The sequence below is a fragment of the Aedes aegypti genome, chromosome 3, assembly GCF_002204515.2.
Source record: "Aedes aegypti strain LVP_AGWG chromosome 3, AaegL5.0 Primary Assembly, whole genome shotgun sequence".
Classification (NCBI taxonomy): Eukaryota; Metazoa; Arthropoda; class Insecta; order Diptera; family Culicidae; genus Aedes; species Aedes aegypti.
Window position 1 is genome coordinate 15167889 of NC_035109.1, and position 14131 is coordinate 15182019.

A 14131-nucleotide genomic window follows, 5' to 3' on the forward strand; every position below is an offset into this window, starting at 1 on the left:
CCACCATGCTCTATCAATATTCATAGCAGCATACTTTCCGAGGCATAATGAAGCTTTATGGATAAGGATAAAAATGTGTTACAAGAATTGGTTGAGTATATCAACATTATTGTACGGAAATAAACAAAAATAAAATAAATTGACTACAGTAGAGCAAACAATAGAGTGCAAATTTTACGAAAATAAAAAAAAAAAACAAAAATTTGTGTGCTCTTCTGAATTTGATTCACACCAAAATATAAACCTCAAATTTTGAGCTAAAAATATCAAAATTAAGAGGCGACGCAAGCGGCTTGAAAGTGAATTTTCAAGTTATAAAATGTGATCTTCAGTGAAGTCTTCTTAATTTTGTTATTTTACAACCAATTTTGAAACTTTTAACATCTATTCAAAATTAAATCAATAATTAACAACATCAAATTTGTCAAAAATTAAAACTAGTCTTAGTTAAACGCATTTTTATTTGACCATAACTTCGTAAATACTCTACCGATTCCAAACATTTTACATGCTTTCAAAGATGATATGATTGTCTTTCAAAAGAGTAATAAACAATTGTTTGGACTTTGTTATTCGACAAAAACTGCCCAAAAGCATGATAATTTAACGAAAAATACAAAATTTTCACTTTTTTGCCGGTTTAGTTTTCTAATAAAAGCTGAAACTGATCATATATGAACAGTTTTTAATTTATTTCAAACAAAAATATTTTTGTGTTTACAGTCAGAGAGTTGACCTACTCGATTTTCTATATCTCGATATTTTCCCTAACTCAGTAATCCAATATCCAAATCGTTGTCAAGATTTGTGGACACGTCTTTTAAAGCTTTGTGAATGTTCTTAACATCGTAAGCATCATATGCCTAAAAAAATATACACCTGTAGATTATGGCTAAAATTTCTAAGTGTTCTGGAGGCCTTCCCAGACCACTAGAAGTCGCATAAGATTTTACGTAGAAAGTCGTGTATATGAATTACATCACATTCCAACAACACGATATATGCAATCGTTTGATGGACAAGATTCCTCGCATGAAATGGATCATTGAAGGTAGCTTTTGCAAGTGCTCACCGCATCAAAACAAAGCCGCCACTGTATATGGGATTTAACATTGTGACAGCATTGCTGTTCTGTCAAACACACAAGGCTACGGTGGCGCTATCTATGCTTTCCATAGCGGCCGTTTTGGTTATTTTTATGATCAATTCTTTTTTTTAGTTTATCAGTTTAATTTGTTTTGTGCCGTATATGCGTACAGAGTTAGTCGAATCAATCCGTAGCAGCTGTTAAATTACTTTGTTATCATAAAGTCGCATAAAATTACAGGGAGAGTTGGCAATAAAATTTGCGCATAGAGTAGGTGTACCAGTTATGAACATGAGCCTATGCATGCTATTAAACGTTTGACTTTTACTGTGCGCGCTGTTTTCAAGTTGCTCGTGAGAGAGAGCGAGAAAGCACCTCAGTAAAAGTCATAGAACAAAAGAATTTATGGCACGTACAGAAGCTCATAATGATTTCCTATTCCGTCATACGTGGGTTTACCCCGTTTGGCATACAGTCTTTTGTCAGAAAACCGTTTGGCATAATTTTAAAAGGAAGATACTGCAATGGTACAGTAATATGCAGGACCATAAGATGCGTCATAGGATACCATGTTCTTTTTTTTTCAAATAACATGGTATATCTTGTAGGCGTTGGCCACATTCTTTCTAAAAAATGCGCTATAATGGCCCCGGAAGTCATGTGTGATGCAATTTCAAAAGAGCTTTATTAGATGTTGGTTTCCTATAAAAATAAAGATTATAAGCATGTCCTATTCACAACTGACAGCGGAAGGTACTATCCATTTGATGATTGGAAAGAATGTGATCAAGTTCAATATTTTCAACAATTATGCCAAACGGCTATTATGCCAAATAGCGATTGTGCCGAATGACCGTTATGCAAAAAGGCATTAGGACAAACAGCTATTATGCCAAACGACTGTATGCCAAACGGCATTATGCCAAACGGGGTAGACCCCCATGCTGATAATTTAATTATTATTTAATTTTAATCATTCGGCGTGTTAAAGTTTTCGAGCATAGCATCTTATACGGAATCTTTGCACATAATATAACCATCGTATATTGCGAAAGGTGACTCAGCTATACGTACATTCTGGTTGTCTGGGTTAGTATTACTCTAGGTTAAATATGCACTTCTCAATACGTCAATCACGGGTCGGCTTACCTTTTGTACGAAAACATTTTTTTTCCAAACGATGTACCGTAAAGTGCCCTAATTCAGCGCATTGCCTAATTCCGCGCATTTCATACAAAATTATTTACATATGGAAATACACATAAATACTGCAGCAACTTTTAAAGCCATTTGATGCTACTTTGATTTAGAATAAGTTTGAATCACAAATAAAAGCAAATAGAGCAATTTTTCGCGGCTTAAAAAAAATAATCAGTGGAGGCCCGTCTGAGTAGACGCCATTTTTTCAATTTCCTTAGCGTCCGTGCTAAGACTGTAGGACACAAACAAACGTGATTTCTATATTGAAAATGTTTTGTTATTTACGCAATATTCTATGAAACTACTTGCTACAGATGTGTTTCGTGATGCTTCTATGAAATCTTAACAAATATTAGCATAATTATTGAGATTTATCCCAAAAAGTTTTGCGCGGCATTAGGGCACGTCATTTTTCATAAGTCCCTAATTCCGCGCACTGCTATTTACAGAACAACAAACAAGTAAAACATGCTATATTGGTCTTCACAGCTGAATATTTATCTGAGGAAGTATTTTCATGCATAAATACGTTTCGCAAACAACCAGAATATCGGGAAAGCCCACTTACAGGGAAACTAGCGGCCGTTCAGAAACCACATGGTCATTCATGGTGTGAGGAAAAGTTTGTCCAAAACCAAGGTCCATAAACATTTGTTATTGTATGAAGTGCAGAATACGAATATACAGACTTAAATTATTTTACAGGAATCCGTGAAATTCAACGTAATCCCAACAGCTGAAAATATCGGTGAAATAAATTAACGGAGTACGGTAAATTTTTACAGTTTTCGGTAAAATTTCACCGCAATCCGTTGAATTTCGACGGAATTACGGTGTTTTATTTTACCGAACTGATCAGCTGTTGAGATTACGGTGAAATTCACGGATTACGGTAAAATAATTTAAGTGTGTAGAGGTGGTCGGGGCAATTTCGCCAAACTGCATATTTTTTTGAAATTTCTTCTGGAATAACATGCAACCCCAAAGCTGACAAGGAAAAGGAAAAAATATCAACGTCTCCGCAGTCGCGAGTTATAAAAACCTCAGTGTTCGGAGCAGTTTTTCCAAAGCTGCTGATAAATCTAAACACAAGACCAGGGATTGAATCCTGAGAAAATTGAGAGAATCGCTCACGTATCGCTCTCTGTAACTATCATAACATGCTGCACATTATGAGAGACTGTTTATCGTATACTGCTTCAAGTTTGATCAGATTGGGGGGATAGTAGTGCATGATAAAACCCCTCTAAACATGCTCCAAGCCTGGGGGACACTGTTGTTATTGGAAGTTCGTGGATTGTTTATCGTGCCAGTAAAGAAAAACACCTATCCCCAACGGTAAACAAGCGAGAAAAATGGATTTTATCATCGCTCTCTCGTTGGGGCTCTCGCTCGCTGCTTCCATTTATCAGACTTGTTACACCTTGCGATACAATGACGATCGTGGACCGCAACAGATGGGATGTTTTTCTTTGCTTGCTTTGATCGTGCTTCATTCTCAAATGAGAGCGAATTCTGCAACGCCTGCACAAGACTATAGTTATTTCAAATGTCTGCAACTTTTTCTGGCATAAAATTTTACTTCAAAGGCTTTTTATGTTTCGGTGTGATGCAATCGCAATTGCATATTTGCTGGGATGTTCACGTGAGGGTTTGCGCATGATTGATACAAACACAGAGGAATAAGTAAAAAACTCAGCAATGACAGAATAAGAAGACCGTCTTCGCGAGTCTCGTCTCAGGAAAAGACTATAACAAATTTTTATCCTTATTTCATGTGATAGTCAAAAAATTATAAAAAAAAGTCTACGTTACGGCTCATACAAAACTTTACTTTTTTTCATACAAAAAGTGTTGTGGAGGGGGGTAGGGGGTTGAAAATGTTCAATTTCAGAGTTACGTAATGAATGGATGCTGCCTTATACAAAATTAATGTTAATTTGATTGTTTTGCAAGTGCGCGGAATTAGGCATTCTTCTGCGCGGAATATGGAAAAGCGTTAAAAAAATGCGCGGAATTAAGCAATTTCAACGAGTGCACTATTTCAAAAAAATCACAATTGTAACGTGGGAATACAGTCTAGTTTATATTTTTGCCATAATCTAAAACAGATTTGCTAGCGATCCACCCATAAAGCTTTTTTGTTGATGCAATACTATTTTTTAATTAGGCATTTGAAATGTTTTATTCGTTAACTGCGCTGAATTACGGTACTTTACGGTATCAGTTTTAACAAGAAGTTTATGTGTTTTTTTACTCTCCCTGATCAAGAAATGTGCTAAAATAGCTTTGTCCATAATACTCCGAATCTTTCTAATCAGACTTGAACTTATAACTAACAGTGAAGTGATGCTTCAAATTTCATGGAAAACTATTGACTTTTGCTCTAATACCTACGAACAATTTGAATTTTGTATGTCAGCCCCGTAGCTTACGGGTTAAGGAAAGGAGCATGGAATTCAGCTCCATGCAATGCTCTTTCACGTTTTAGGAAGGGGACAAATCCTAATAAGCAAATTTGCAAAACCGTTTAGGTCGTTGGGATATGATGGTTTCAGTTCGCGCCCAATATCTGGGAAACATACGATTTTTTTTCGTGAACGTACATGTGTTCTTTCAGGTTTCTCAAACGATGACTTCCAGCAGCCACCACCGAAAAGATTTGACTACAACCATGCGCCTCCATCGCTTGGAGATGGACCTAATACAGACGTGCCTCGGTTTATGCTTGATCGTCCGCCACATTACACGGACAATTCCGCAAATCGTCTAGCTGCCATGCATGACAATCCCCATCCGGACGAAAGCAATCCGTGCTACCCGAGTAAGTTCATCTTGATGAACGACAATCGTCCCAATCGCCCTAGCACAAAACGTGGCAAACGGGCTTCTTCCATCCGGAAGCAGAAACTGAGAGAACAGCATGATCAGGAACACGATCCATTCGGCGATGACAGTCATGATAACAGTCATGGGGATATCGACGAAAGACAAATTATTCCGCATGTATTCGTGGCCAATAGTGGACCAGTTGTGGAGCGGCCAAGTGACTATGAGCTCGACATGAAGAGGGGTTCCGAAGAGAGCGATGATCAAACCTCACCGTTCTATCTGCCTCCGACTCCCATAGTTTGTATTGAAGATTTGCTACTGCCTCCGGGGAGATTCAAGAGGCCACCAAGAATTTGCTTCATTTTGAGGGGTGTTCCAGGCAGTGGCAAATCGTATTTAGCGCGTCTGATCAAGGATTGTGAGGTAAAGCATGGAGGACAAGCTCCTCGCGTGTTGAGTATCGACGATTACTTCTTGGTCGAAAAAGAAGAACGGGAACCGGATCCAAAGACGGGACGTCCCGTCTTAGTGACCAAGTCTGAGTACGAGTTCGATGCCGAGATGGAAGAGGAGTACATGAAGAACTTGATCAAGGCTTTCAAACGCACCATTACTGAGAGATTGTACAACTTTGTCATAGTCGACTGCGTGAACGAGCGGTTGGAGTATTACAATGAATTCCACAATTTTGGGCGAAGCAATGGGTTCAAGGTAGGGAACGGTTATCATTTGCTCTTGTACTTTAATCTTATAACCGTATTTTTGCGGAATCATTCAAGGTTTACACTTGCACGTTACAAACCGAAATGGAGATGTGTATCGAACAGAACATTCACCACAGGACGGTGGACGACATTCGAGCGTACGCCAACCGATGGGCCCTGTGTCCAAACGATCACGTACAGATAAACGCGAGTATGTTGTTTAACCCGGAGGAAACCGAAGAGCCACAGCCGGATATGGACCTGTGCACGGAAGAAGACGACTTACCTTTAGTAGGTGGCGGCCAACCAGCGGCGGATGAGGAAGTATGATTTGTTTGGCAGTTTCTTCGACACTCAAGCACTTGGGTAAGAGTTTCTCTAACTAACGGTTCCATTTTAACGATTTCGTCGACAGGAAAATGACCAGCCTCGGGATGACATAGACGAAGAGGATTCCAATTTTGACGGGCCAGAGGTGAGACGTTAGCTATTGGTTTTGTTTTTCTTTTCTTATCTTTCACAGTGGAACAGTTTCGTTCGGAGTCAGTTTGCTGGGCACACCTTCGCTAATGTTCGCTTAGTTTCTGCTGTTAATTGAGAACTGGCTTCCATGTTAATTTCTGTTAGGTTGAATATTTTCCACTTGCAGTCTTGGGAAAGCGTTGAATATTTCCGATCATAACCGATGTTGGAAAGGTTCAGCTTTTCAACCAGTTTTGGTTTTGGCGATCAAATAGTCTGCAACTCAACTATGGCACGCAATTTATTACGAAGATTATTGTTGACAAATTTGATCATTTGAAACTTGCGAAACATACGAAAGTGAACTGAGTGTAGACTGGTACAGCCCAGTATGGGGATTGGGTCTTAGACTTCCTAAAAACTCCTGCTCATTTAATTGTTCCATGAGCTAACGGATTTGAATTAAAGTTTATATAAAATTTTAAGCTTTAACACAACATACAGGTGACAGAAAATTATCAACTGATTCGTTCAGGAAACTTGTTGATCGCGTTCCAAGGAGCCCAGTTTTATGTTTATTTATCAAGATTTCAGGTGTAAAGATATGGAAGGATAACGGAACTATGGTAGAAAGGCTAAGCTGATTATAAATTAACCAATGATCGGTCGCTTGCGTATACTGAGTACACGTACCTTAAAAAGCTCGCTTTTCATACACAGCTTGAGCGAGATGGTGCTGGCCATGCCTGAATGCGCGACCGCTCTTGAATTGAATAAAGCTTATTACAGGGTGTCCATCCATCCGGGAAATCCGGGAAAACCGGGAAAAACCCGGGAATTACAAATGACCGGGAAAAATACGGGAAATACCCGGGAATTTGGTGAACACCCCAGGAAAACAAAACATAAGACTACCGGTTTATTTAAATTTTAAGTACTATGGAGTAAAATTAGAATTTTTAACAAGGGGTGCACCACCGTCTGTGTTTCGTACTTCGCATTTTGATTATTTTTTGGTGAGGTGATAGAGAGATACTTAACGATTAGGATCTTTGAAACATTTCTAGAGGAGTACTTAAGGATTTCTGACAATGTTCTTGGCGAGATGCTGGTTCGATTTCCATTTGAAATCATGGCATATGAAATCTTTGCTGGAATCCTAACGAAAATCGAACCGATATTCGACCAGTATTTAAAAATTCTTTCTGAGAGATCACTGAAATGGTTATTAGAAGATTGCTAATAAGATTTTCAGTAGATTATAGAAAAGGTCCTTGGCTGATTTTGCTTTAAATTCTTAGAAGTTAATCCCTCCCCTTGGTTATGCGACCTTGCCGCGATGGGAGGGCATAATCCATTAGCCCATATGATGGAAACCAAAGGCGTAACCTGTAGTGGTGGTATCACATTTTGGCATTTTTTGCTTAAAGCCGCGTCATAATTCATATGGCATAGACGCAATAATATCTCGGATGCGATCCAACGGACATTCTGCGTCATTGATAGAATTGATGCCCATTTCAAATAATTAATCTATTCGAAGTGGACATTAATACTATTGGTGACGTTCAGTTTGCCTTTTGCTAACCAGAATGATCCGTAGCCACTCTTACTATTAGCTAGCTAGATACATCGTTATCATATACGACGTAGGGAATACTTAGGAACTCTTAGGAAAATGACTAGTAGATTCACTGAGTAGAAATGAGTGGCGACAATCTTATTTTAATATGGTTTTTACATTGCCATAATAAGAAATACCTCTTTTGTAACAGCGGTATAAATAATTTAATTCCAGCTTCATTTTCGCAAAATTTACAAGTAGAAAGTAGGCGTTGTGAAGCATTGCATTTGCCACCGAAAAGTGAATCTTGTAGGAGACTGTAATAGAAGCCTAAGGTAACCTCACTCTTCAATATTCACTATAAAAATGACTATGGAAAGTAAGACGTTGAGATCGATCATTGAGGTACACTTGCTAGTTTCGAAAAATTGTTGAAAAGACAAGGAAAGCGACTTTTTTCTTTAAGGATTTATGAACGTAATGACCAATAAATACTTTTAACAACAAAAAATGAAATTAACTAGAATTACTACTAAACAGCCTAATTTTGTTAAGACTTGACGACACTTGACATTTAAGACTCTTATCTTACGTAAAAGACAATAGTAATCAGAATAGCACTTGAATGACAAATTATTTAAAACCATTTCGACTAGACAGTATTAGTAATGCACTACTATTTCAAACAAATTCTACACTACTATTTCAAACAAATTCTAATGGAGCTGCTGATTTTCATAATGCTTCCTTTTCTCAGAAGCAAGGGAATATGGGTACTTTTCAAAAACTACCACGTCACAATACTAATAAAAAACAGTGTTCATGTGGGCGCCATTGCCTAGTCCGTCTGAGTATTGGTCCTGGTAGAGGGGAAACTTGGCAAAAGCCAGACCGAGGGTTCAGCCTTGACATTTTAAGCTGTCAGGCAGCTCCAACTGAATACCATACAAAAAAAAAAAAAAAAAAAAAAAATTCTTAGAAGTTAATGTCCCTCTGACATTTGGATAAAACTATATATTATAATATTATCCGTTCAATGTTATTCTCACAGGAGCTCTTTTTACTCAAAATTTCAATCACAACCCCATAGTAAATGTTCATTCAAAGAGCATAAATGTTGATACACATTTTTTAAATAGCAGTTTCCTGAGAAAAATAATATTAATTCATTATGAATTTAAGAAAAAAAAAACAAACGAATTTATATGATTTGACACTAAGACACTGAGATGTTTTCTTGAGGAATGCGCAGAAAATTACGACATATTTTTGATTTTCCTCGGTTGATTTTTACTTATTGTACCCAAATCCTTGGCGCAACTCGCATACAGTTAACTGTATTTCTATTTGATTCCTTGTGAGATTTTAACATATTCCTGCAGCAGTACTTCTTGGGAAGATTCTTAAAGGTTATCTGACTATCTTTTCTGACAATTCCAGGTGAAATTCCAATTCCAATTCCAATTGAAATATTCACATAAGCTGCCAAAGTTCATGCTTGCTATATTCCTATCTTCCTAAAATTGCCTGGCAAAACTATCTTTACGGGAACCTTTCAAGACGATTTTTGGGGAAATCTTTAACGCTAATCCCTGGCAATCAAATTAATCGTGAGATTATTTGTTGGAGTTTTCGCAAGAGCTTATACTGCAAGAATTTTGTAGAATTTGAGCAATATTCTTTAGAGATGTTTCTTAGATACTGGTTCCTTGTTATTTTCACTGTAGCTCCATACAGAAGGCCATAGAAGATATTATATGGAACGTAGACGTGATCTATGTGAGACCCTGTCAAGGATATCTATTGATAAATGTAAAATTTTTCGAAGGATTTCCCTAAACCGTTAATTAGGTTCCTTGCCAAGGTGGAAATCACGAAGCATCTCACGCGTGTAAACCAACGTAAAACAAACACGACAGACTCGCGAACAAATTTGATGAGAGTAGGTTTACACCCGCCTGCACGGGAGAACATATCAGAACAAATATTAAAATGTTCGTGAACATTTACTCGCGTGCAACTAAACAAGGTGAGATTTATTATGGTCTGTCAAAACCATAATAAATCAAGTGTACATCCATAAAATCGACAGTAAACTACAAGTTTGTAATAAAAATCCCTTGAAGTCTAGAAAACTCAGAGGCCTTTTTTAACAAAAGCCCAATTGACTTCGAACAGCTCCGAATACGTACGCGAAAAGATTTATCATCGACAGATTACAACACTCTTATACTCGCGAGTATTTTGCTTGTTTTTGTTCTGGTTCAGCAGACATGTTCACCACCTTTATCACTGGTTCATTGACAGTTTTTTTTTCAATGTCATTGATCATAGACAAATCCTTTGTGAGATCTATTTAGATATGCTGGGAAAAACTAGAATATGTTTTTGTAATTGTAGTTAATTGAATCTGATTATTTTGCTGATCTGCATTTAAGTCACCTTATACTAAAAACCAATCAAATCTTTTTTATTTATTTAAAAAAAAAAAGATTCTTACAATTTTTGTTTGCGGGGGTCTGCGGGATATTTGTAGAACTTGAAAGGGGCTACAGCTCCAAAAAGGTTGGGAACCACTGGCCTAGACGGTTCTCATAAGGCCTCTGACGAGATTTTGTATAGATTTCTACAGATTGACAGCGAATTCTTTCAATAATCCAAATTTTTTTGTCATGGCTAGTTCTTTGATGAATAAATAAATAAAGATGTCCTTTAGGTATTCTTGGTAAGATTTTTGTGAAGTATTTGACTAGATTATTAATATGTTCAAAAAATCTTTTGAAGATCTTGGATTCATGTCATAAGTTTTAGCCAGCTTAATAGGAGAACAATAACATGTATTTGGAAATATTGTGGCTGTTAAAAGATCTTTTCTTGGATCCAACATTTCTCCTTAAATCAGGCATAAGCCATGTCTAGCACATACTTCTTAAGGCATTCTTAGAAGGTAATAGGTTGGCTATTGAACTTTGCCTTTTTGTGGGAGTTTGGATGCACAAAGTAGGCATTTATATTATTCCATAATTTCTCTGAACTTCCACGAATTCCAGGGGGTAACGGTATGTTAGATAATTCAGCAAATCAGCATTTTTTTTTCATAAGGGCCTATCTGCATTCATCGATTTCTCTTCATCGTTCTTCTCTTTGCGTTATTGCGGAAAACTGATTCTGTTGTCGTAGGATGAAGAATCACTATATCTTCTTCATTAATAAGAAATATTGCAGATTTATTTTAGCAAAGTTATTAGCGGAAGAGAGGATCGATGAAGATGTGCAGAAATATTTTAAATCTTTTTGTCCTTTTTAAAATGTAAACCGTTTTTTTTGAATTGTATTAAATTCAATTCATAAATCAATTAGATCATGTCCTCCAAATTTGTCCATATCGTATAAAAAAAACTAAAATATCAAATCGCAGAATATTTTTTGCTATCTGTTTTTTAATTTCTTGGACACCCGGGAAAAATCCGGGAATTGGAAAACTGATTTTGAATGGACCCCCTTTTATTATATAAAATTGTATGGGATTGGAGATCTAAGCCTTACTTTCAATTCAACAGTGAAAAGTCGATAAAAAAAGCTTTGAACCACTTTAAACCTGATTCTATATTCTACAATCATGTTCATTGGAGTATAAACTAGTGCATTTGTCATTTTTTGCTCAATATGGAGATATTCAAAACTGAAAAGGCCATGAAAAAAGAAAAAAGAAAAAAGATGAACTGAACACAAAGAGTTATTTAGTGGTGCGGGCAGTGGGACACGTCCTACGCACAAAAATATCTGGGTAGGATTGCCCTTCCCATGATTCAACAAGAAGTGACACCATTCCTATAGAATTTCTACAGCCAACTCTGTAGATGTTGTTTGATATATTGAATTGAGCATTCCTGGAAATATTTCTTGACAAATTAATGGATATACATGGAGAATTTTCGGGAGATCCCTGGAAAATCATTCATGGATTAACTCAAGATCTGTCGTATCGTGCATTTAGTACACGCATCTTAAACAAAGCTCGCTTGTTATACACAGCAAGAACGTGATGCTGTAGGTCATAGCCGAGGTGGCTCTTGAGCTTCCAAGGCATTCTTCGAAGAATATGTTGGCGAATTTTCAAGCGATTCATACAGAATTTCCGGAGCACACTCGTAGAAGTTCTTGGCTGACAACATTGACGACCATTAAGTTTCACCTAAAGAATTATGTAAACAGTTGTTACCCTATTAAATGCGCAATGCAATAGTATACGGATTGAAATTCACAACAGGGATTGACTACCCATCTTGCTCTTTGATCCGTCATGTTGAATTGCAAAATGGCATGAAACATCACTTTTCAACATCTACTCGTCGAACCCGATTCGAAAATATCAATATTACCTATGTTTCCATGTCTTTTCACAACCCGAAAATCGCCATCTTGCACTCTGGTCCGTCATCTTTAATGTTAAAATGGCGTCAAACATTGATTTCCGGCATCTACTCGTTGAGCCTGTTCTAAAAATACGACGCCATTCAGCGCTCATTTAGCAGCATTTCAACATGTTGAATTCTTTCAAAAAATGGTTGTTCGGTATTTTTCACATCTGTTTGCGCTAGAGGCCCATTCACAAATTTCATAACGCTGAAGAGGGTGAGTGGGTGACATTCGACCATTTTTTGGAGAATATTTCAAGTCAAATTACGAGCGTTGTCAAAAAATCAATCGGGCCATACCTACACGTTTTTGGCCCAATCTCACCCCAACTACGGTACTGTTTTTGAGTAATGAGGGTCTTCGGCAAAGTCGGTCAATAAGGGCAATCATTGATCGAGCTAGTTGATTCTAAACTTTGCCACAAGGTGACGCTATTGAGCATGAACATTTGTTTTGCAAATATTTCAGGAGCCTGATCACTTAGTAAGATAGCGTCAGCAGGTTTGTTCAACAGCACAAAGGCTATCTTCATTTGAGCCTTGAAATTTGACATTGGCAAATTTGCCGAACTTGCCATCTTTCTAAGTGGTCAGGCCCCTGAGATAATAGGGCGATATTCAAAACTGAATAGGCAATAGATGACTCTTTTTCAGTGGTAGTAAAAACAAAATCCTGAAGCAAAGAAAGCACAATGGAAGATGAACTAAACACAAAAAGTTATGTATTCATATTACGCTTGATTTCTAATCACTACTTTTTCGATCCAGTTTCCTAATTGCAAGTAATTTACGTTTTTCATTATTTTCCATACGTATTGACAGTTCACCGACTACCATTCTTCCATGCGCTTGTGTTAGAAATTTGAGAATCCAGCGTAGCGCGATCAGTGAAAGGAATACACACATCAGTGTCGCCGCTAGGCGGCCAGCACAGATAAACTGAATGTTCAAAGGGTTGTTGTCTGTACTTTTTGCCACTGGCGCCAACTGTTAGCGATTAAGATCAAAATAAACAGTCGTTACCCTATTGCAAAACAAAAGTTTCAAGCTAACTAGCACCACCTAGTGGCACATTTTTGAATCAACTAGTTTGAACAATAATAGCCCTTGAGTTACTTTGCTGAAGACGTATCTAAACAGACAGGCTCCAGAGGTATCTGCAAAACAATAGTAAAAGTATCATGGCCACTAGCACCACCTATCAGTCAAATTTCAAATTAAATGAGGCAGGATAGAAGTACCGGTTTTGGCCATACGCCAGTCGTAGTCATAGTGGATTATAGACCGTTTAACATATTTGAAGAATATATAGAACTTTACATATAATTTTTAAAGAAATTTTACCTTAGGCTGGCCAAAACCGGTGCTTTCACTCTACCATCAGATAGCGCTCCAACAACAAAACAACTTTACTGAAGACCCCAAATTTCGAAATTATCTGGATTTAAAGATAAACCGATTTCAGAATGTGGTATACACGAACCGTATATAAGGCGTTAATTATTATGCGACTTCTATGTACATTTGTTGATTTAACTTTCCATACTTTCATAGCGGCCGTTTTGGTTATTTTAATGATCCATTAGTTTAGTTTGATTGTACGACAAAAGATTCAAATTTGATTTGAAAGAAATCTTGAACGAAGTTCGTATATCTGGACAAATGTTAACCTTCCGTCAGTCGCTCAAAAAAAAGTTACACCAGCGGTCGCATCGTGTACTGAGTACACGCGGAGCAATTTTGATTGTACATCCGCAGCTAGGCAAGATAGAATATGCATGCCTTCGGAAAATTTCTTCAGTCCAACGGTTCCAATTGGTCAGTGGACAAAAAACACTTTGGAAACATCCTCATCTTCCTGTGG

At 37.3% G+C, this 14131-nt stretch overlaps 1 protein-coding gene across 2 annotated transcripts in view; it reads left to right on the forward strand.

Annotated features, from left to right (window-relative positions):
* The window catches only part of LOC5568056 (YLP motif-containing protein 1), a 47640-nt gene that overhangs the window by 19769 nt on the left and 13740 nt on the right, over window positions 1–14131 (forward strand). For both annotated transcript variants that reach the window (XM_021849660.1, XM_021849661.1), the window contains exons 4-6: window positions 4908–5830; window positions 5899–6147; window positions 6239–6298. In XM_021849660.1, the coding sequence (XP_021705352.1) occupies window positions 4908–5830; window positions 5899–6147; window positions 6239–6298 (1232 nt within the window). The remainder of the gene's footprint in view (window positions 1–4907; window positions 5831–5898; window positions 6148–6238; window positions 6299–14131) is intronic.